At 48.0% G+C, this 25,018-nt stretch overlaps 1 protein-coding gene across 1 annotated transcript in view; it reads right to left on the bottom strand.

Annotated features, from left to right (window-relative positions):
• MRPL3 (mitochondrial ribosomal protein L3) overlaps nt 1-25,018 on the bottom strand; it is a 440,961-nt gene that overhangs the window by 344,353 nt on the left and 71,590 nt on the right. The window contains exon 3 of the mRNA XM_069648722.1: nt 17,525-17,616. Coding sequence (XP_069504823.1) covers nt 17,525-17,616 — 92 coding nt within the window. The remainder of the gene's footprint in view (nt 1-17,524; nt 17,617-25,018) is intronic.

Genomic DNA, 25,018 nt, shown 5'->3' with positions numbered 1-25,018 from the left:
CATATACCGAACTTCCCCAAAGATGATTGTGTAGGGAGAGAGGAGAATCTCCACCGGGATGGGGTTCTCACAGTTCCCCTTGCTAGAGAAGGAGGAGCAACACCGCGGTATATTCCATGGCCTCAGGTGGATAATTTAAAATGCAAGTTACCTATTTCGGCTTCAGGGGCTGGGAAATGGATATATGAATTAAAGAAAATGACACGGGGAAATCCTTGGCCATAGGGGATATAAAAGGTCTATTGGCAGCTATTCTTGGAGAGAGAGCTGACGATGTTTGAAGACGAGCGGGATATGCGGGTGTGACAGCACAAAATACAGCGCATGATGGAGCACCATTTAATAACAGTAGGGCAGATGTTTGGAGGGCCCTCAGGGTATAATATCCTGATACATTGGATATGAGTGCAATAATGACACGTAAAATGAAAGGCCCTATTGCTTATATTCAGGATATTCAAGAGAAATGGCAGCTTGAGATGCGCAAGCTGTGGCAAAAGACAGTGGCCCTGTTTTATCATATCTTGTGTCAGGGATTGCCAGAACAAGTACAGAGACAAACAAATAAACAAGTTGGAATGGAAGCGAAGTCGTGGGCTCAGATAAAGTCGACTACTGTGCATCATTGATGATTACTACAAAAGAAGAACAGAAAAAAGATGAGAATAGAAGAATTGAGGAAGCTAAGTTAGTTCAGAAGAAATCGTCAAAATTAGCTAGAGCAGGGGCAGTCTTGACAAGTGGAGAAAGAGGAGGAATGCAAGAAATAATGGGTATATCACAGGTGAAAAATGTACACCCAGTGGATCAAAGTGGGTATTGGTCTTGGCCACGAAGAAGGGGTTCCAGAAGCTCAGAGGAAGGCGAGGTGGATTTCAGAACACCCAGGGTGGAAGTCCGAATACTCAGGGAGGATATAATGGTGGGTTTGCCAGAGGGCCACCCCCAGCGTGTTGGAATTGTGGGATAATAGGGCACATTGCGCATGTATGTAGAAGCAGAGGAAACATGCAACAAAATAGACAATCTTCAAGGGGGAACGGGCAGCTTATCCACCGCCATACAGTACACAAACACGAGAGGGCTTTGCCTAGGATCACACATCTTATCAGACACAGGTGCCACAAGCACAAGAGGCATAGCAGCAGGAGTCAGTGCAAATGTACCCACCACATGGGCAATCACAACAAGCAATCATGCAGACACAAAGGAATGCGAACAAAGGACAAACACCAACACACAGATAGGGGGTCTTACTGTGATAAGAGGGGACCCTTTTACATGCACAGGGATACATTTGTACCCTCAATAGGACAGCTCACAGGGTGACTTCATGTGTTCAGTACCATCAGTAACACCAGATCCCCAAGAGGAACCAAAGGTCGATGTGACGATAGTTGGCAAATCTGTTTTTTTCTTGTAGACACTGGGGCGACTCGCTCTTGTATAACGGAGAGAAAATACTCAATGTCAGGTATTGCCATGAATGCGCAATCTCTGGAGCTATGAATTTAGTTCCTTTTACTGATAAACTGCCTGTTTCTATAGGTGGATGTGATATTGTTGTCCCCTTGTTATATTTGTGATAAATGCCAGTTACCACTCTGGGAAGAGATTTAATGACAAAACTTAATGTGCCGATTTCATTTACTGATCAAGGAATAGTGTGCTCTACTCCAGGAATACACTATTTAAGTGTAGTAGAGTTTATACTGGCATTTACAGGACAAGTGGCTCTACGAGGAGTTCGGTAGAACCAGAAATCTTCATGTATGGGGTGAGCATTTTATTAACATGGCTACCTGGATTAGTAGGGAGGATTGTGCGGATACCCGAGTAATTTTTATTTAGACCACAAGTTCCTATGGATGAGGAAGAAGGGTAGACTATTCCTATAGAATTGGAAGCAGCTATTGTAGGAGGGGAAATAGCAATGCATGAGGGAATAAATAGCGAAGGTAGAGCATGGAGGACAGTGATAGCTCTTGAGGAGGGATACAGATTGACTGACCTAACCAATGAAGATATGTTCAGAGATAAACGTATAGATGATGAGATAGTGTTTTTAATAAGCATTACATATTGGATAAGAATTGAGAAAAGGGAAATGCCACCGCAAATGGCACTGATGCGGCAAAGACCAGCGTTCTTTCAGGAGGACCTAGAATAGGTGCCAAGTGTCCTTTTGACTATAGGCCCATATGACGTAGGCCTATTGAAGGAAACAGAAGAGGTCAAAATAAAACTTAAGCCACAAGTAATTTTACCCCGAGCAACCAGTGCCCCAGGTCTCGATAAGCTGATTAAGGTATATGTAAGACTATTTAGCGTTAATGAATCAGGGAATCCTAGTGCCATTGGAGTCCCCGTGCAATACTGTGGTGCATCCGATTAAGCAATCTAAAGGAGGGTCGTGGAGATTTATCCAGGACTTGCGCCCTCTTAATCCGATAGTAGAAGCAGAGTTTCCATTAGTTCCGAATCCTGCAAGAATATTGTGTTGCATCCCAGTTGAAGCTAAGTACGTCAAGGTGATCGATTTGAAAAATGCTTTTCTCGATTCCGTTGCACAAAGACTCACAAGACCTTACTTCATTCAGACAAAAGAGACTAAAACATACTTGTTTACCTCAACTGTGCTGCGAGTCCCTGTCAATCTTTAATAGGGTCCTACAGATGGATTTTCGGTAACATTGAGCTCAAAAGAGCTGCGATTCAGTACGTAGATGACATGTTAATCTGTAGTGAAACGGAGAATGAATGTAGGCAGGACTCTGTTCATTTAATGATTATACTGGCAAACAAAGGATAATAAGTAGATAAAGAGAAATTAAAGTATTGCCTGAAAGAGGTGTTGTACATAGGACAGTACATTTCACATGATGGAAAGAAAGTGACACCTGAGAGAGCTGAGCCTATCATGAAGACACCAAAGTCAAATACAGCAAGGCAAATGCAGCAATTTCTGGGTTTATGCAATTATTGCAGGGCCTGGGTGTTTGAATACAGCAAATACTCAAAATCGCTGCTGCAAGCACAAGTTGGTAAGGAAAAGATAGAATGGACTGAAGAAATTGAGGAAGGATTTGAGGAATTAAAAAGAGCAATCTGTACAGTTCCAATTTTGGGAATCCCCAATTATAGTGAAGAATTGTGTTTTCACACACTAATGGGACAGTAATGACAGCAGTACTCACACAAAGAACAAAATTAGGGTATAAACCTTTGGCATATTACAGTGGGATTTTAGACCCTTCATGCGAACAATCTTTGGCTGCTGCAGTCTTCGCAACTGAGAATCCCACAAGTATTACCATGGGCTGTGCCATGGCGTTATAGGTGGAGCATGTCCTATTTGCCATTTGAGACAAACCCAAAAGGTAGATTGACGACACAAAGAGCTTCTGCATAAGTGACGATTTCTAATCCAGGTGTAAAATAGTGAACCCAGCCACATTTATAGCTGAACCTGTAAAAGAAGGTGACCATGTGCATGAATGTGCCAATTATGTGGAATTGTAGGATGATATACCACGTGTGAAAGAAAATGCTTCAGCGAGAGGAGAGATTCTCTTTATTAATGGTTCTTCAAAAATTGACCAAACTAGCGGGGAAAGGCATTCAGAATCCACAGTTTTAAGACACATTAAATGGTGAATTTGAGTTAGTGGCAAGTGCAAGACTACCATCCCATTTTTCAGCACAGGTGGCAGAATTGGTAGTGCTTATTGTTGAGCTCGGGGAACATAACGATTACGAAGTGACCGTGTACAGTGACTCTGCCTATGTGACATCAGCCGTACATGCATGGCTATCGATATCCAGTGCAACATGCATCCTTATTGGACAGGCTTATTAAGGCACTAAAACTCCCAGTATCCACGGCGGTCGTAAAATGCGCAGCATATACTAAACAGACAGACTTTCGTAGAAACAAAGCTGCAGACGTAGAAGCCAAAAGAGTTGCATATTCCTCAGAAATCTTGAGTTTCGACACTGAAAATGTTGAAGTATGGAGTAGAAGCATGCTGGTATGAGAGGGATTTAATATGCTGTGAATTACGCAACTAATAGAGATACAGGGTAGAGCTCCACAAGAAGAGCAGGGGCTATGGAGACGTAGGGGGTGTTCGCTATCCCCCACGGAAGCACTATGGAGACAGGAAAGCACTGGAAAGCCAGTGATGCCAGTGACATTACTGAAAGTCGCACTTGAGCAGCTGCATTACCCCGGGCATATAACCCGAGAAAGTCTTGCAGACACCATTGCAGAGAACTGGTTTGTTCCCAATTGATTGGAACACGTTGCACAGTTCAGTGTGAATTGCATCGTGTGTCAGAAGTTCACGGCTGGGCATACACTAAGAACAATCAGAGGAATAACACCCCACCCAAATGGCCCGTTTCAGCATTTGCATATCGACTGTCGATATGCTGCAGACATGTAATGGATATAAGTATAGGTTTCTCGGTGGAACGAGGCGGTCCTTGTACACATCCTGATGCCACCTCCGCAGCGAAGTTTCTAGTGTGTGAAGTATTTCCAAAATAGGGTGTGTGCACAGTATTGAGGTCAGACAATGGGCCAAATTTTGCCAATGAGCGGTTTCAAAAAATAGGGCTTCTGTTGAGCATAAAGCATATATTTTCTTCTGCTTATCACACACATCAGATTAACTTTGAATGAAGGATGGCTATATTGCCTACAGTTAGCCTTGTATGCCCTTCTAAATCAGCTAGGTTCGGACCATCGCCTTACGTTCCATGAACTAGTAACAGGGCACTGCATGAGGACGCCCCTTACGCCCCCATCTAGTGTCAGGAATGATGCCCAGAGTGTAGCGCAAACTCTAGGTGATGAGAAGCATGATTATTTGACATGTATGACTACCAGTGTTTCTTTCATTTCAGATCAAGTCAAGCATTGGAGGAAGGAAGTCAGGGAATAAGGAAAAGAACAGTCCAGTAACCAATCAGAGCAAATTATTACTAAGACTGAAGTTATATGTTGGTGACCTGTGCTTATTAAGAACTGTACCCGCAGGTGGCATGAGCCAAGATTTAACGGACCATTTTGTGTATAAAATGATTCCCTTAGTGCAGTTAGGGTGTCAAGAGCTTCGTTACATTTGGGCGATGTAAACCTCTATAAAGGCAGTACCCGCTGACCAGGAAGCAAGACAAGAAGAATTGCTGCTTGTGCAGACTCGTTCGATGACCCGGAAGGAGGACGATAATACAGTGTGCGACTAAGATATTTCTTGTGGACAAGAATTCATTGGATACTCATTAAAAATGTTGCAAGACGTGCATGGATTTGCAGAGAATTCCAGAGCTTAAACATACTTTTTTCGAGATTCTTTAAAAAAATAAAATCATATTGATGCTATGCCCAAGCGCCAATTCCGTATTAAAAACTGGAAGACAGATCAATACCCAAATTCATTTCTGGGACCATATCTATTTTAAGAATAATACATGACACCAGCCGATAGTGACACACACAGGCTTGTAGTTGTAGTTTTTGTATTTATACCATAGTCATACCCTACCCTTGTTAGAAGAGATGTTAATATTCTCACGTTTCTTCATGACCCAAAGAACGGCCCAGTTATAAGAAGGCTTTTAATATTCTCACGTTTCTTCATGACCCAAAGAACGGCCCAGTTATAAGAAGGCTTTTAAGGAACAAGTTACTTACCTGTAACTGTTGTTCTCCAGCATGGGTCTGGCACGGATTCACATGCTCATGAATATTCCCCGTCGTCAGGCTGGGAATCCTCGGTAAAGAAAAAATCAGTATCAGTTTCGTTTCTGATCTGTCTTTCGTAGTAGTAACCAATCACTGATCTCTGCGTCATACTGACCACAGCCAATGACAGCCCTCTACCTAAGCCCCGCCTCTGGCAGCCATCTTCAGATTTGGTAGCACGTGAAGAGGCAGTATGACCAAGTGAAGAGCCACAGAGGGGTAGGCGGGAGGGTTCGCATGAATCCATGCCAGACCCATGCTGGAGAACAACAGTTACAGGTAAGTAACTTGTTCCTTCTCCAGCATGGGGTCTGGCATGGATTCACATGCTCATGAATATAAGAATAAATAGCAGTACACACATGCAACCACGGGGGGTGGCAAAAGGCTCAACATTAAGCAATACAAAAAACTCAACATTAAGCATCTCTTACCTCCTCACCAGGCTCACCTTAAGCGAACAGGTTGCGCAGCACTGCTTGGCCGACCCTGGACTCCTCCCTGCAATCCCGATCGACGCAGTAGAATCTCGTGAAGGTGTGCGTCGACCTCCACGTAGCAGCCCTGCAGATGTCCAGCAGGGGCACACCAGATAAGAACGCCGCAGTAGCAGCGATCGCTCTGGTCGAATGGGCTCTCGGACGGCCTGGCAGCGGTCGGTTAGCCAACCGGTGGCAGTGCATGATGCAGCCGGAGAGCCATCTAGAAATAGAAGACTTCGAGAGAGCCTTCCCTTGATTCACAGGTCCAAAGTTCACGAACAGCTGTGATGTCCTCCGGAAACTCTTAGTGCGGTCCACGTAGAACTTCAGCGCTCTAGCCACATCCAGCGAGTGCAAAGTCCTCTCGGCTGGCGACGAAGGAGACGGGAAGAAAACGGGTAACACCAAGGGCTCGTTAAGATGGAAGTCCGACGGCACCTTAGGCATAAAGGAGGGGTGCGTCCTAAGCACCACCCTCGAGGCATGGAAAGTCAAGTACAGTGCTTTGCAGGATAGGGCCTGGAACTCTCCCACTCGTCGTGCGGAGGTAATGGCCACCAGGAATGCAGTCTTCCATGACACAAACTTCATCGGTGCGGAGTGCATCGGCTCGAATGGGGGCCCCATGAGCCTGGTCAGCACCACGTTAAGTTCCCACGCCGGGGCCGGGGCCTTCACCGGCGGGAACGACCGGAACAGTCCTTTCATAAACTCTTTTACCAGTCGATGGGACCACAGGGACGTCCGTCCTGTGGTTCTGGTATATCTGGAGATCGCCGCCAGATGAATCTTAATGGAGGCATGGGCTAGCCCAGCCTTTGCCAGCGATAGCAGGTACGGCAGTACTTGAGGGGCCGTAATCCGTAGGGGGTTGGATCTTCTGTGCTCGGCACCAGATAGAGAACCTCTTCCACTTATGACCGTAGCATTTGAGAGTCGAGGACGCCCTGGCCTTTGCAAGAACCTCTCTGCAATCGGCCGGTATATCGTAGCCTCCAAACTCTACCGCTGCAGGAGCCAAGCCTGCAGGTTCAGCGACGCCTGGTCGTGGTGGAAGATGGCGCCTACTTCTCTGGAGAGAAGGTCCGCGTCCGCCGACAGCTTGATGGGAGGGGACGTTGACAAGTCCAGAAGGTCCGGGAACCAGATCTGCCTCGGCCACGCCGGTGCGACGAGGATCATCCTGCACCGGGACCTCTCGAGTTGGCTGATGAGTCGAAGCAGCAATGGCAACGGAGGGAACGCATACAGGTATAGGCCGTCCCAGGGGAACGAGAACGCATCGCCCATGCTTCTCGGCTGCGGAAACCTGCTGGCGAACCTCTTGCACTTCGAGTTCGTCGCCGTTGCGAACAGGTCGATTTGGGGTTTGCCCCATCGTCGGAAGAGTTGATCCACCTGATCCTGGCGCAGTTCCCACTCGTGACACGCGCGCAGCTCCCTGCTGAGCGAGTCGGCGATGGTGTTGCTTTCTCTTGCCAGATGGAAGGGAACCAGGAACATCCCCTGGGCGACCGCCCAGTGCCACAGATCCTGTGCCTCCTTGGATAGGGCTGGGGATCTGGTGCCTCCCTGCTTCCGTATGTAAAACATTGTCGTGGTGTTGTCCGTGAAGATCCGCACCACCTTGCCCTTGAGCGACGGGAGGAATGATTTGAGAGCCCAGAACACGGCTCGGAGTTCCAGGACGTTGATGTGCAGAGGCCTCTCCTCCGGGAGCCAGAGGCCTCTTGCATGGAGATCTCCGGTGTGGGCGCCCCAACCTTCCAGGGAGGCGTCCGTCGTCACCGTCTCCTGGTACGCCGGCGTCTGAAAGTCCTTGCCCGCCGTGAGGTGTGCTCGAACGCCCCACCACTGAATCGCCCACCGGAACACCTCGTTGAGTGGGACCCTGTCTTCGGAGGTGCCCGTCGCCTGCATCCAACGGGCGTCGAGAAATTCTTGAAGAGGGCGCATCCGTAGTCTGCAGAGGCGCACCAGGTAGATGCAAGAGGACATCATCCCCAGGAGGGACTTGATGGACCTCACCCTGGCCACGTCCGTGGCTAGCAGGCGCTGCACTTTGCCTAGAATGGTCTTCGTCCGTTCTTCCGACGGGGCCGCCAGGCGCCTCACTGTATCGAGCTTCGCTCCCAGAAACAGGGCCACCTGCGACGGCACCAGGTGGGACTTTGGGTAGTTTATGGCGAATCCCAGGTCTGTGAGTAGCTGGACGGTCCTCGCAGTGTGTTCGACGGCGAGTTCCCTCGTCCTTGAGCGGATGAGCCAGTCGTCCAGGTAGGGGTAGACGTGAATCCCCTGCAAGCGCAGCCGCGCCGCCACTGGTGCTAGGCACTTGGTAAAGACCCTGGGGGCCGACTTCAATCCGAACGGCAGTGCTCTGAATTGGTAGTGGCGTCCCTGGACGACGAACCTGAGGAAATTTCGGTGACTTTTGGGGATGGGAACGTGGAAGTATGCATCCTCCAGGTCCAACGACGATAGAAAGTCGCCTTCCTCCAGCTGTCCCAGTACGTGATGGAGGGTGACCATCCTGAACCTTTGTAATCTGATGTATTTGTTCAAACGACGAAGGTCCAGGATGGGGCGCCAGCCACCTGTCTTCTTCCTGACGAGGAAGTACCTTGAGTACACCCCGGAGCCCCAGAGCCTCTTCGGGACAAGCTTGATGGCGCCTTTCCTGAGCATCGCCCGTACTTCCAACAGCAGTTGCGGGACGTGACTTTCCTTCCTGGCCACAGGTGGAACGTCAGGGCACTTCTTCAGGAATTCGATAGAGTGTCCTCTTGCCAGAGCATCCAGCACCCAACGGTCGGTGGAGATGGACTTCCACACGCCGACGAAATTCGTCAGCCGGCCTCCCAGCAGGGTGCTTCGGTGGGGGCCCGAGACCATGGCCGGGTCAGTCCTGCTTGGAGGTGGTGGCCTTGCCGCCCTGGCCACCTTGCCGACGAGGGGCTCCCTGCTTGCCGCGACCCCTGTAGGCCTCCTGAGACGAGGAGCGTGCCGCCTGGCGGTAGGACGACGAGCCACCGCTGGATCCTTTGGAGGTACCCCGTCTGCCTCCGGAGCTCCGAAAGGGCCGTCGTTGCTGAAGGGCTCCTAGGGCGCGGGCCGTCTCTGTGTCCGTTTTTATGGCTTGGAGGGATTCGTCCACCGCCTTCCCGAACAAGTTGCTGCCGTCGAACGGCATGTCCAACACCCTGGTCTGGACGTCCTGACGGAAGTCGGTCGCCCGGAGCCAACCCCGTCGTCGTAGGCAAACACCGTTGCCCAGCTGGCGGAACCCGGTATCGGCAATATCGGTTGCCACCGTTATGGCGTGGTCCGACGCCACCTCGCCCTCTTGCAGTATTTCCAGGGCCTCGGACCTCTTGTCGTCCGGCAGGAAATCCAATATGGGGGCCATCTTAAACCAGAGCTCCCTGTCGTAACGCGCCACGATCGCCAGGGCGTTGGCCGCTTTGATCGTCGTCGCCGCCGACGATATGACCCGCCGCCCCATGGCGTCCAACTTCTTTCCCTCGCCGTCCGGCGGGGAATTTGACGTCGAGGCTCCTGACCCCGCCGCTTTCTTCTTCGCCGCTGCCGAGACGACCGAGTCTGGCGTTGGCTCGGCCCTGAGGTACAGGGGAGCGGTTTCGGGGACCCGGTACTTCTTCTCGTACCGGTCCCGTTTGGCTGGTGCCGTGGAGGGGTTTTTGAGAACCGATAGGTCCTCCTCCCAGATGTCATTGATTAGAGGCACCGCGATGACAGTCTTCCTCTTGGCCTCCCGGCGCCGATAGAGGGAACCTTCCTTTTTCTGCTCCTCCGGGCAGAGCTGGAACAATTCGGACGCCCTGGCGATCATGGCGTGGAATGAGCCAATCTCGTCGGGCGGCGAGGCCCGTGCGACGGGAGACCCGTTCCGTCGTCGTCGCCCTCAGAACCCGTCGTCGAGCCCAACGCACCGTCATCTCCCGACTCGTGGGAGGATGAGGAGGGAACTGTAGGCCTTACGGGGGCGAGCGGAGGAGAGGGTTGGGTCCTCCGTCGTTTGTTCTGAGAACTTCCCGACGGGCCAGGTTGCGGGTCCTCCGGCCTGGGCCGTGGGAATCTCGTCCTTATCTCAGAGCATAAGGACTGGATCGCAGACAAAATGGCCGCCGAGCCATCCTGAGGCCTAGGTTCCGGCCGCGCCGGAAGGGAAGGCTGCTCTTCCTCACCATCGTCGTCTTCCTCGGTTAGCTCCCGCGGATCTTCCTTACGGGATCGAACCTTCTCGAATTGAACTTCGAGGTTCCTCACGGCCTCGGTCAGTTCCTCCTCCGAGGCTGACTCCGAGCTCGAGGAGGCTACCGTGCCCCCCCTCGCTTCTTCCACCATGGCGGCCACGACGATGGTCTGAAAAGAGGATTCCCTCCTTGGCGGCAGGGAAACTCTAGTCCCGGAGGCAGTCTCCGCTGGCGGGGTCTCTGCCGGCTTGGCCAGAGTCGCTGCGATCGCCTCGATAGAGGCCTTTGCCTGCTGGGTAGGGGCCTTCACCACCTTAGGTGCGTCCCGGGCCTTCTCCTTCGGGGGAGGGGCGACGCCTCGCTCCCCCTCTTCCGAGATCGGACGGGGCTTCTCCCGAAGCTTACCCGGGGTCTCGGACTTCCTCTTCCCCGAACCGGAGCGCTGGCTCGTGGTTGACGGTGCCAGGGAAGGTGCGCCCTGCCTGGCAACCGAAGAGCCCGACCTTTCGGCGCTCCCGGAGCCAGCGGACTCGCGGCGCTTGGTTTGGTGTTGGGCCCCCGTCGCCGGGGCGCCCGCACAGGACTTAGAAGCCCGCTCGGACCCTTTCTTCTTCTTCTCACCCGTTGAGCCCTTCTCCAACCAGCTGGCGAGACGGGATCGACGGTCCCTCATGGTCCGCTCCGACAAGTTCTTGCAGAACCGGCAGTCCTTCTCTACATGAGTCTTGTCCCCATGAAGACAGTAGAGGCATCGCAAATGTTCGTCTTCCTTAAACACATTCTGCAGCTCGCATCCAGGGCAGCTGCGAAATAGTTTGGGTCCGGGCGACGAACTCGCATCCTGGGCCATCTCGAAGTAGGCCGCAAATCTTCTGGAATCCTCCAAGAAGTTGATTCGACGAAATCTTCACCCTTGAGGGGCGTAGGAAAATCCCGCAACGGGTAGCCGTTAACGGGAGTAGAAACGGTGGAGCTTGAGGCTCGATTAACCGAAAAAATGTGAAAATTCACCTGAAAAAGCGCGACACACGCAGTAAAAGCTCGAGAGCTAAGCACGAGGACTCCCAACACTTGAACGTGCGGTAAAAATCTGAAGATGGCTGCCAGAGGCGGGGCTTAGGTAGAGGGCAGTCATTGGCTGTGGTCAGTATGACGCAGAGATCAGTGATTGGTTACTACTATGAAAGACAGATCAGAAACGAAACTGATACTGATTTTTTCTTTACCGAGGATTCCCAGTCTGACTACGGGGAATATTCATGAGCATGTGAATCCATGCCAGACCCCATGCTGGAGAATTGCTATAATTGAGCAGATTGTTCAACTACGCATGAGATTGAGAAAATTGAAATAAACATGATTCAGGAGGAAGGAAATGCAGTTGAACGAAGACTAGTAATTAAAAAAGGAATGACATGGCACACAAAATAATTTTCTAGACTCTTACGCTTGTTCTACATGTGTGTGCTTTCTCTTTATCTTTCTGTATCTTACATTTCGAAATCTTGATCATGCTGATGGTTCAATTCAAAACACGACACCTGTGATCTTTTCCAATATAAGTACAAATGATGATAATTTTTTTCACCTATTTGGGCATGTAAAACGGCATAGGAGGGATGCAGAAGAAGATAACCAGGGTATAAATACCCATCTTGATCATTCGGCGCACTTGGGGAATAATATGTGGTATCAGCACATAAAAATGGTGGGGGAGCGAGCATGATGAGAGCTGATATGTCTGTTCTCATCCCCTATGTCATGAGTACAGTAAGAACATTTCAAAAGAGATGTTGGCACATGATGCGAAATGGCTCATCCATCTAGCAGCATGTACTACAGACGACAGTTCCAAACAACCCTGCAATGGCGATCAAGACCGTCATTCACGTACCAGGATGATTATATCAAGACAACACAAATGGAAAAGAAACCTGGATTAACAGAAAAGATGCTTGTGTATCCGTCAATGGGACAAGACAAAGTGATAATGGAAGAAATGAAATGTCCTGTGCAGCTCATCTACTAAGAAAGGAACCAGCGTACAAGGTGCAGAAAGTGAACGAAGAGTGCCTAAAGTCATGGGCCAAGAACTCTAAACTGCTGACATATGTGTAAGACGAATCAGGACCAATGGCTGTAGTAGTTCCATTGATTAACGTGACAATGTGCGTTCAAAGCAGTAGTAAAGTCCAAGTTGAAGAAAATAAAGGGTGCAAGAGCATAATTGACATCCCAGGAATGAGGAGAGGGACTGCTGTCCTAATGGATCGATATTGGGCTTGTTGATCCAGAGCATATATTAAGTTTCCCAGGAACTGGGGAGAAGTGTGCTCCATTGTACTCACTATGTTTCAGCCTTGGTGATTCCCCAGAGTGACCTGAATATCGAGGGATTTCCAAAAGTGGATGAGCACTTGCTAAAAAGAAGGTCGCTTGCACTATGGTGGATGAAAAGAGAGAACTATTTCTCATCAAAATCATTGAAGGCTTATGAAGACATTCCTGATGAACACAAGTTGTTCAGCAAGACTGCTATGATAATGACATCTATTTTCATGCCTGATTTTCAATGAGTAGTGAACGCCAAATGACTACAGATTACCAGGCGGGAGATGTTACAGACAACCAATGCCATTCTAAAAGGATTGAACACCATAAAAGAAGAATTGAGGGCTACAAGGTTAAAGACCCTCCAGAACAGTTATGTCCTTGACATGATTTCAGCAATGGCAGAAGGTGTTTGCGCCAAGGTCGGGCCTTCATACCATCTGATGATGGGGAGAACAGGACTCCGACGGATGCTATAACCATGTTGACAGAATTGCACACGAAAACGGAGGAGGAGACAGAGGCTATTGGAGACGACGATTGGTTCTCATAACCGTTTTCATGGATTTCTGATTGGATGGCGAGTTTAATCAAGTTCCTTGGAGCAATATTGGTGAAGATGATGTTTGGATTCTGTGTTAAAAGCATAATAATTGGACAATGTCAGAAAACAGCAAAGATAGCAGTAGGAATGAAGATCATGATCGATGTGAAGGGTGAAACAGAAGACAACGCTCAGTCTGAAAGTACCATCAGACTGCATAAAAGCAAGTATTGTGGCACCTGAGGGAACGAAGCTCCTGTATCCAAGGGATCCTAAAAATGACATGGGATGTAGGGTCTTCTGTACCCCAAGTGGAGAATGTAGTTATAGGACCTGGAGTGTGGATGAACATATTAAAAATGCAGCCACCCTGAGGGTGTGACGAAGATATGGATACCAAAGAAACTTTTCTTCAAGAGCAGATTCAAAGAAGCAGGAAAATTCGAGGAGGTGATCGAGGACTCGACCAGAGTGGGGAATGTAGAGGAGCAGACGTACACATCCACAGGAGATTCAACCCCTTTCCCTCCCCTGTATTGGATCAATGAGATCATGCCCTGTCTAACCTAAGCTACTGTACCAATAGTACAGTGAGCATATGGAAGACGGTATCCATTGAGACAACCATATCAACGTACCCTCGAGTTGCCGACAGCCTACAGGAGGAGCTCCCTGAAGAAATATGAAAAAGAGCTAAGAAAAGGCACTGATGACGTTGTAAGAAATAGCGCACGACGTCCAAAAGCACTAAATTAACAAAATGTATGGATCCTAGAGGAAGTTTCCTGTCTGTGAAAATGCGGTGGATACACACAAAACTACTCCCAAGCAAACCTTGGCGCGAAGGAACTAAAATTGAAAACAGAACAGTTACAAACATAAGGCCACCTTTAGCCTCAGCCGTAAAACAGCGAAACTTATGGAATTGCTTTACCGAATATATACGGACGTGGACCCTCTCCTCAGAAAAGTCTCAGCTAAAACTAAGTGATGATGCAATGAAATAGACGGAACCATTAGCCTGCCCCCTAAACACTGTGAAAAGAACGAGAAGGCAGCATTGAATGCAAACCAAAGATTATCAAGTTTACAAAAATCGCCTAAAATTGGATAATTGCAGCTATAATAAATCAAGAAATGTTTGCGCACACGCGGAAAAGAAATTGAAGAATATGTTATGGAAAATAGAAGTCATGTCAAACAACAGGCTAGATGCAACCATGTTGTATGATTAAGAAGTGTCCTGCAGACGGGTCCAATAGAACAGGTTAATTAGATCCATTCAAGCACGTGTTCCTTCTTGTTGGATCCAGAAACACACTGTTGACACACGAGTTTTGAAATAATTGAGAGAGATAACATACATGCATTACTATACCTCTCACTTTTTCTTTACTAACCTCACTTCTATCCTCATAACTCTATGAATACAATTGAGGTAACAATGCTGTTGTTTTTGTAATTGAGACTGATTAATTTTCATGTGTTTTATGTGTTTTAGTATGTCAATGAATGCTATTCTTTGTATGTAAAGATAAAAATATGTATATTTTTTAAAGTCTTTGTACCTCTGTCTAAATATAGTATGACAGGTCTCCAAGTCTGCGTTATGTGGCTGTTCTATGCCCAAGTGTATTAGGAAGGATAGCTGTTTCAGTGGAATTGGTCTCTTTTTCATATATATGTCCTCATCCACACAGCCCCCCAAAAAAGGAGGACAACTCGGCTCTCTTGTAGCCTACGTGGATACTAGAGGAGAAATGGCGAAGTAAAGAATCACGTGAACCTTAAAGAGTAAAAGAAGATTACACAATAATAGGTTCTGCAGAAATCTGAAGCATGAAGAATGTACAGACGCTGAAACGCATGATATATGAAGTCATCATATAGGCTAGCTATAAGTAGTAAATAGAATGCAGGCGGAGCCGCCATTGTTTAGAAACAGGACATCGGTATCATGAAATAAGTAAGCCAAGGTTTCATTGCACTGTACTCAACTTTTTCATCTCACCAGTTTTCAAAGGGCAATTATACTGTACAGGCTAAGGTATATATGCATTTCCTTGCAGAAAGAATAAACAATAACAAATGAGAGCACAGAAAAGGTATTTCTTGATCATTTCACAAAGCATAACAAATAATATTAGTGTGTGATTATTTTTCATCGCAAATCGAAAAGTCCGTCATTCTTGAAATGATTCTAATGGTTGGGGACCTACTCTCATGCTGGTTAGAGATACTGGATATATTATTTTAGAATTTAAAAAATCATCCAAATTGTACAGAAAAGACCTTTGCTGAAAATCCTTATAATGGTTATTGTTATTTCTTTAGGATGGTTATATAGGCTGCCTGGACAAAGTGTGTTTCGTTCTAAGCAAGCTTTTTCAGGCTTTTAATTCAAAGTTCGAGTTGACTGACATAGCTGACCAGTGATGCCACTGAGGTAAGGAGTTTCATTGTTACTTAAACTGTTAGTAAATATATAGATCCGAGTAATCGCCAGGTTGGGCTGATATGAAGTAATGTTTCTGCGAAAGGTAAGGATTCATCGTGTAGTCCTTTCGCATGAGCTAGTTGCTTGCATGGACTTCATAGAACTATAAACTTTATGTTCTAAAATAATTTGTTTTATTTCATATTATATTACATATGTAAAGTTTATGTTAAACCATAACACATTAAATAAATAACTATACATGTGTGGCGTTAGGTTAAAATGTCAACATATTTGTTGTTCATCTGGATTTCAGTCATTTATTATAAGGGCTTGTTGGCCTTTAGGAGACAGCATGTATGCTATACGTGATACAATTCAATATAATATATTCAATATCTTTAACCAGTTGTAACAGGTTCTGAAGAAATACTAGGCAGTGTTCAGGGTGCCTTCAGTGGACACCTCCTGTAGCAGCTTATTCACCTCAATATTATAACTTCTCCACTCAGTATTGTCTCCATGTTTTTGAAATCGTATTATGCTATACTTTACATTTCTAAAACCAAGATACCATTAGGCAAACAATGGCCCAGACTTCCAGGAAAACGGTTAAAGAGCGTGTAGGTTCACGAAAGCAGGGTTTGAATTAAGATTTAAGGAATAGGAGCTAAAACTAGCTCCTGGGTATCAGCCATCACGCAGAAGGCAGGAACAACTCTGGGAAACGGAGTACTCACAGCACTGAAAATCTAACTTTCACATAGATGCACACAAACCTTTTGCCCATTATGTATGATTCATTATATTTAAATGTGTCCTTTTGCCGTGATATACAATGTGAGTACTCCTGGTTTAGGCGTGGTCATCTACAGTTTAGGTCTGGTTTAAGGGTTATTTGGGTTTTGTTCTGTTTGTTACTTTGCTTAATTTGTGGGGCACACCGTGGAATTATTATTAGTATGGGCCATGATCTCAGGGTGGGTCTACTGGAAGACATATCTTCTGGAACAATGTGACGGTCCTAGCTGCAGGGTGGACCCTAGGGAATCTTATATTTGTAACGGTGGTCAGTCAAAATATCGAGAAAAAAAATCTCGACTAACAATAAGGTCGAAAAAAAAGACCAAAAAAAAAAAAAGTAGAATTTCTCTTTTTAATTATATATTTATTTTGGGGTCCGGGATTTAAAAAAAATGGTAAAAACAAAAACAATTAAAAAAAAGGGGGTTGGGGGGAAACCCCCCCCATTTCGAATAAAAAACATCCCAAAAAAAAATGCGACTTTTTTTTCGGCCTTTTTTTTCCCCGAGATTTTTTTTTCTCGAGATTATGACCATAAACCATTTGTAACACAGTTCTGTCTGAGAACATGAATATGTCAATAAAAAGTGAGTTTAAAAAAATGTGTCCTACTTCGGTTTAATTTACATTCTAAAACACTCAATTTAATGTAACGTGCATATCTGTGAGGTACCCTGAGTTGGTCAGGGAAGTCAAAATTAGCTCCTGGTAACTGTTGGTTTTAAGCTCACCAGAAACAGGAGCTAAATAGCCACCAGGTCCAAGCAATTCCGAACCCAGGGAACACTTTAAAAAAAACACAACTTTGAGTGGAAATTCAATGTCAAAGACATCATGACAGGGTATATGTGCAGGGCAGGTCATTTTTGCATAAGATTATGTGTGCACGTGCAGTGGGGGGGATCAGAGGGTAAGGATGTATACCAGCGTGCGGAATGAATGGGAGACGCGCCTTACCTTGAGAATTGTGACAGCATGTTTTTCACCATCCTTGGTCCACAATGGTATCATTCCCAGTTTTATTGCAACAAGGCCAACTCGACGGGAACCTGCCGTTCAGAACACAAAACAGAGTTGTCAATATATATTTTAAAAGGAGAAGTTCCACATGGAAAAGACAAACATTAACCTACACCTTCTAAATGCATCACTGCTTTCAAAAAACATTTTTTCAACTAAATGCCTACCTTTCTGAATGAAGGGGATGTTGGAATCGGAGTAAACATTATCAAGACTATATGGGTCAGTGTTGGCGGTTTTTAACAGGGGATTAATAACCGTTTTAAAGGAGGTTGTGGTAATTCCTGCTGCGAGCAGGGAGTCACAAAATACTGTCATTGGTACGGCTAGTGTGACTATGTGACCCTCGATCAGCGTGCCTGGACATGGGTTGCATTGTTCAGAAGATGCCTTTCATTTCGTAGTAGTTTGGATAAGGTTCTCCGGTCTGATGAGGTTGACCTCCTTACATGTAGTGGTTGGAAGAGGGCAACTGTGATATTTGTTCTTGTCTGGATTTGTAGATTCTTTGGACTTTTGTGATGGTATCCTGGTAGGCCTTTGGTAGAATGTTAGTAATTTCTTCCGGCAGTTTAGAGTGATTTGTTATTTGATGGGGGTTTGTTAGATTGTAAATCTTAAAACACACTAGTTTTCTTCCGGGTAGTTGAAATGCAATTTTAGTAAAACAATGTTCTTTCTTTCAGTGGTTCTTCTACAAACCAATATGTTATTAGATTTGTATTTTCTCCATGTATGTTCTAGATTGTGTCTCCTTTTCAAGGAGGCTAATTGCTCATCAAACCATGTATTATTATTTAGGGTGCCAGATTTTATTATTTTCTTTGGTGCTTCTTTTGGGCAATGATGTTCCGGGCCATCCAGTCCTTGATCAAATTGTCCAATAAGGAGGGATTCTTTAAAGTAGTTAGGGGGTTCTTTGGAGGGAGACATTTTTTGTTGACTTTATTCATTGATCCTATCAGAATTTTAGGGTTCTTTACATTTTGGTTGTGTGTGGATAGGTTTGAACAGTAGCATTCATTAATAAGTAAGTGGTGGTCTGACCAGGATAGTTCTACATGAGTCTCCAAAAGGAGTAAATGATAATATGGAGTGAGGAGGGCTATAAGAGGTACCACAGCAAACCTAACACTACACAAGCATCTGTCTGATCAAGAGACCTGCGCTCCTTCTCATGAGGTGAGAAACTCAATCAAGAGGAAGAAATGTAAAGCCAGAAAGAAGGCATCCAGGAAATCTGTGTCAAGGCAGATATTTATGTTTAAGACAAATAAAAGATGAAAGGATAAAACATAACCCAACAGTATTCAACTAAAGCAGGAGATGCTGTGAAATAACGTGCTGTTTCTTTTAAAGGTGGTGCATATGATTTAAATGTATAGAGAAATCATGTGCCGAAAAAACAAGCAGATCATTATCGGACCATTTAATGGACAGCATGCAACATAAAACATGGATTCTGCCACACATTAGCAACATTGCCGAATTCGAAGGCAAAAATATGTTCAAAGCCCACAAACTTAGTTCTGAAGGATTGCAAATTTACAACCTGAAATCCTGAAAGTCCCAATTTAAAAAGGAAACTCTGCAGTCACGAAAAACAGTGAACTTGTTGCACTATAGAAAAACTGTGCCTTTGTTGCACTAAAACAATTTATTACCGGAATCTGCAAACAAGAAATGTTGGTGAAGGGCAGAGCAGCATTCTATTTCATCAATAATCACCATATTCCTTATAAATCACGGAATAGGATATCTTAACATGTGAAATGTCCGAGTGGGTCTCCAATGTTCCAATGTAAACAGTGTATTAAATTCTTTCAACAGCAAGTGAAACCTTAGTTTACTCCTTGAAGTATACCTAAAAGATAAGTGACATCGTTATAAATGCACGTAGAAGCCTATGGTGATTACACAAGAATTTTTAATACAATATTTTAAAATAGGGAATACATTATTATGTATAAGTGCAGGAATCAATGGTTCTCTAACTTGGCTTTAGCAAATGCAGTTTTTTTTTAATTCAATTTTTATTGATTTTTGGCAAACAACAGCATAGGTACGCAAATTACAAGATTTGGGCAATCGCCCTCAACAATTGAAACTATAAGCCATTATACCCTGCGTTTGTTCCCCTCCCGCCCTCTCCCACCCACCCCACACAGTATCTCGAGCGCTGCTGTCTGCTTATAGGAATGATGCAGCATAGGGCAGCATCAATCCGGGTTTTCTCCGCCAGTGGTCGACCGGCTTTCCGAGTTCCAAGGGCATTCGTTCCATGTCGGGGCTTGTTTTTGGGCCGGGCCAAGGTCACTTGAGGGTCTCAGGACGTGGCCTGTGCATTGCCAAACACCTCTTGAAATTTCAGCCAGTCTGTCTCTATTTGGGTGCTTGAACCATGTAAAGCCGCAGTAAGTCTTTCCATAAGGAATATGTCTTTGGCAATCATCACCCATTCTTTCCTCGAGGGGAGGCCGGGCCTCTTCCACGTGCTCTGGCTGCCAACAGTAGGGAGTGCGAGAGGTCCGGTAATTTTTCCCAGTGGTCATCCTTATGCTGAAGGCCAAACAGTACCAACATCGGGTCCAGTGGGAGCAGACCTTCTCCCGCCTCTTTCAGCCAGCTAAGGACTTCGGCCCAATAAGTTTGAACCTTCCCGCATGTCCACCACATGTGCCAATAGTTTGCCCTCTCCCCACACCCATGCCAGCAAAGGGGGATTACGTCTGGGAACATCCTAGAAAGTGTGATCGGGTCATACTGCCATCTGTGCAGGAGTTTGACAGCATGGGTTTTGTATTGGCAGGAGATCGAGGTCTTAAATGATCTACTACAGAGTCGCCCCCAGAGACCGTCTCCGATCCTACAACCCAAGTCTCTTTCTCATTTCCCCCTGAGACTTTTGGTGGTTCCCTCCCGGGGGGTTAAAAGGGCGGAGAAAGGAGTGAGATGAGGCCTCTCATTTCTACATGGGCATCTAAAAAAATTTCAACTGGGGTGAGTTTTCTTTGTAATTTGGGCTTTAGTTTTGGTTTCATTAGGATTCCCTTAAGTCTCAGGTAGAGGAGTGGGGAGAGCCTACCTATTCCCAAGGATTCTTCAAGCTCCTGGATACTTATAAAGGACTCCTCCCTGACCAACTGACCAACTCTGCATAGGCCCGCGTCAAACCAGGGTTGATCGTGTTTGTGGCCTGGGATTTCCTCTAAAACTGGTGTGGACCAGATGTGGCTCATGGGGGAGGGCCAAGTGGTCACCTTCTCACAGTGTCCCTTACCCTCCAACATTGTTACTAGTATTGGGTGATCCCCGATTCTCCTTGGCAGCTTTTTCATCGGGAACCATAACCACTCACCCACTGTGACAGGGCTCAGGAGGGAGTTTTCAAGAAAGACCCATTTTTTGTTGGGGTCCTCTCTGAGGTGGGGGGCCAGGGTTCTGAGCTGAGCCGCTCTGTGGTAAGTTCGTAAGTCTGGGAGGCCGACCCCCCGCTCTATCCTTGGGGAGGGTGAGTGTTTCATAACCTATTCTGGGTCTCTGGCCTTGCCATATAAATCTCGTTATGCGTTTTTTGGCTTCTTTAATAAGTGCTTCTGGGGCTTCCAAAGGGAGCATCTGGAAAACATACAGGACCCTGGGGAGGAGGTTCATCTTTACAGCGTTTATCCTTTCCATCCACGAGATTTGCCCCTTACCCCATGTCTCCCTATCTTTAAATAAGTTGTCAAACAGCGGGGGGTAATTTGCCTGGCTTAGATCTTCGTGGGGCTGGACGATGTTGATCCCCAGGTATTTAATCCCTTCGGTACGAATTTGAAACCCCAGGGGGGACAGTTCCGTAAGGTCCCTGTCTGCATCTGGGGCAAAGGGGAAGATCATTGACTTCCCTATGTTCATCCTGAAGCCTGAGAATTGGCAAAACCATTCAATAACCCGAACGGCCGCCGGGACCGAGTGGGTTCCCTCAGGTGGAGCAGTATGTCATCTGTATAGAGGCCGAGCTTGAAGTACCGGCCTACAACATCAATCCCGTAGAGAGTCTCATAGAACCCCGCAAATTCCTCCACTATTCCCTCGGGATCCGTTTTTGTCCCCTCATCCCTGCATGAGATCCTTGACACCCATCTATCTCTCCGTTGGCCCCGGAGTTTGGCCGCCAGCATGGTGTCAGCCTTATCCCCTTTCTCATAATACCTTTGGCGCAGGTGTTGGAGGCCCGCTACAATTTTCCCCCTCTCCAATGCTCTCAGCTCTTGCCTTTTCTCTCTTGCCTCCCCCAAGTCCCTTTCCCTCTCCTCATCCCTCTTTCCTTCAGATCCCTCCAATGCTATTATCTCCGCCCATAGCCTATGAGCTAGGAGAGTCCTGGTCCTTTTTTTGTAAGCCCCCTCTCTAATCAGAACACCCCTCCAGGTCGCCTTTGCTGCCTCCCAGACTGTCTCCATGTTGACTTCACCCGTGTTGTTCAGTTCAAAATATTCATTGATCGCCTTCTCCATCTCCTCCTTAAAAACCACATCCCTTAGCAGGAAGTCATTGCATTTCCACAGGGATTCTCTGGGTTTCAGACCCGATACACTAATTTCTGCCCAGACCATATCGTGGTCCGACCAGCTAACCGGGCAGATGATGCACGACTCCACTCGGCTCATGTTCTTGTGCCCCATGAAAAGGTAATCTATTCTCGCTCTGGTGCCATGGACCGCTGAGTAGAAGGTGTATCTCTTTCCCCCCGGATGCAATTCCCTCCATGTGTCCACGAGCCCATAGCCCCACATCAGCTCCCGGAATTTCCCCTGGGGTCTACCCCCTCGGCTGCCTGGCGGGATGGCCCCTCCACTATGATCTAGTTCCCCATTTGCCCACATGTTAAAGTCTCCACCCAGTATAAGGAGCCCCTCTGTCCTGGCCATTATCTCTCCCATCACCTCTTTGAGAAATTCAACCTGGCCCACATTAGGGCAATAGATCGCCGCTAGGGAGACCCTGGAGTTGTGCAACCGTCACCTGATATAATCATGGCTCTACCGTCTTCCCTCCCCAACCTGGTTACCTCTGTGAGTCTCTGGTTTCTCTGCAGGATGATCCCGACTCCACTCCGTTTCGCGGGAGCGGATGCCCAGAAGGACTGGCCCATGTGTGCTCCCGGGATGGCCCTCTCCTCACCCGTAACCGTCTAGTTTCCTGTACGAAGAGGATATCTATTTTAGCGTTCTTCAATTCCCTCCCCAAGAGGGAGCGCTTTGCTGGGGAGTTCAAACCCTTTACATTGAGTGAGCCAATTCTCAGTGACTCGGCCCGGCCCCTATTCTCATTGTCCTCCATTGGGTCCTTGTCTTGTATGTACCGTCTTCCCGGATCTGTGCTTGCTGCCACCTTCCAATGTAGTTTTGAGACTGTGTGGGTCCCCAAAATCCCCAACCCCAACTCCCTCCCTTCCTTCCCCTCTTTATCATGACGCCTGCCAATGGGCAAGCCACCAGGGTGAATGCAAGACCATCCACCGCAGTCCCCTTGTTAAGCTCAGCGTCCCCGGCGAGGCCGTTTGATTCAATCTTTCCATTTCACTAGTAGCGAGCCTTTGACCACTTAGTCCCCTTCGGCTTCCGTTGTGGGGGTGTTAAGTTTCTTGAATTTCCTTCAGCCCTTTATCATCTTCTTTGTGGACCAGGGGCCCTCCGGCTCCCTCGCAGCGCTCCGAGGCTCTTGCACCTCCATCTCGTTTCCTTCCTCTGGGGTCTCCCCCTCGAGTATCTGCAGCACTTGGGATGCCTCCTTTCCGCTGGTTACTCTATAGCCCACTTCTGAGCGTTTGAAAAACAAGGCGAATGGGAAGGACCACCTGTATCTTAGGTCTTGGCTGGTGAGCCACTGGGTGAGTGGCCGGCACTCTCTTCTGCGGGTAAGAGTGAAAGCCGAGAGGTCCTGGTAAATCCTCACTGTGTCTCCTTCGAACAAGAAACTCTCCAGCCTTCTCGCTTTCTCGAGGACCTCGATTTTATCTCTGTAGCGGAGGAAGCGCACAACTATGGACCTTGGGCCGCCCCTCGCTCCACCTCCCCCTCGGTGGGCTCTTTCCAGCTGGACTTCCTTGCCACCCTCGAGTGTGAAGAGTTGGTTGATGAGGCCCTGAACCCTTCTCCCCACGTCTGCGGCAGTCTCGCCTCTCTGTTGAGTCACACCCATGATGCGCAGGTTGTTTCAGCGTTCTCTATTCTCTAGGTCGTCCATTTTCAGGGCTATGTCCTCCTCTCTGATTTCTAGGTCTGTTAGCCTCGCTTCGTATTTCATGTCTAACAGGTCCATTTGGAGGTGGTTGTTTTCCATACCCTCCATTTTGTCCTCGAGCATCTCCACTCTCCCCCTGAGATCAACTATAGAGGCTTGTATGTCCGTTCGAATCGCTTTTATCTCCTGGAGGATGTCCTTGAGGTCATCCTTCATTAGCACTGCAGGGGGGGGGGGGTCGGCACTTGAAGGCATGGTGCCTCTGTGTGGATCACCGAGGGGTGCGTTGGACCGGCGGAATCGTTAGAGGGAGCGGATTGCGCACGTGGGCTGGGTTGATTCCAGGGCTCCGGTCTCTGGGTGCCCTTTGGGTGGGGCGGGGGGCGCCTCTCACCCTGCCTTAATGCCTTGTGGTTTCCTCTGGTCGTCTTGGGCCCTCCCCGCTTCCGCGGAGGCAGGCTTGCATGTGGGAGTGAGGGGGACCCTGGTGATGGCTCCGGTCGTCACGAGGGAGGCTAGGATTGTGATTGGGGCCTGTTTCCCCCGATGCGTCACAGCTGAGATGTTCCGGGGGGACCCCTGTGCTCCGAGGAGGGTGGGGGGGAGGCCGTGCCAGCTTTTATGGGGTGAGTTGCGCTGGTCCGTGCCCAGGGGGGGCCAAACCCAGTCTGCCGAGTATCAGTCCTCCCCCCTGCGCTCCTCACCTTCTTCGGGCCGTCGAGGGCCACCACACGTCCATTGTGGGCTCAGACCCCTTCACTGGGGGCTCCTTTTCAAGTAGGCCTCCGTGCGCGGGGGATGGGTCGGGAGGCTTCCGGAGTCCTGATTTGCTGCTGGTGGTCCGCACCGGATCGGTTCTTGGTGGTGTGGGGCTCCCACCAGGACTCCCCACTCGTCCCTGGCCCCGTGTGATGTCCACACACCACCGGGGCAGAGCTCCAGGGCCCGCTCAGCGTCCGCGCACGGCGGGGGCGTGCTCCGGCGTCTGCCTCGGTGTTATGGGCGCGGGCCACGGCTGCAGAGATGACGACCGGCTACTCTGGGTTCCGCGGCAGGTCCGGCCGAGGCCTGGGGCACCGCGAGAGGTGACGCCCTCTGTGGCTCCGCTGCCCGGCCTCCGAGAAGGTGTCCTCTCTGTTGCTCGGCGAGCGGGGCCTCAGATCGGGGCCAGGCTATATCCACTTTCCGAGGAGCGCTCGA

This window comes from Ambystoma mexicanum, chromosome 2q (genome assembly GCF_040938575.1).
Source record: "Ambystoma mexicanum isolate Mex_15411 chromosome 2q, UKY_AmexF1_1, whole genome shotgun sequence".
NCBI lineage: Eukaryota > Metazoa > Chordata > Amphibia > Caudata > Ambystomatidae > Ambystoma > Ambystoma mexicanum.
Note: the sequence above shows the minus strand (reverse complement) of the source record. Positions and strands in the feature narration are given on the sequence as shown.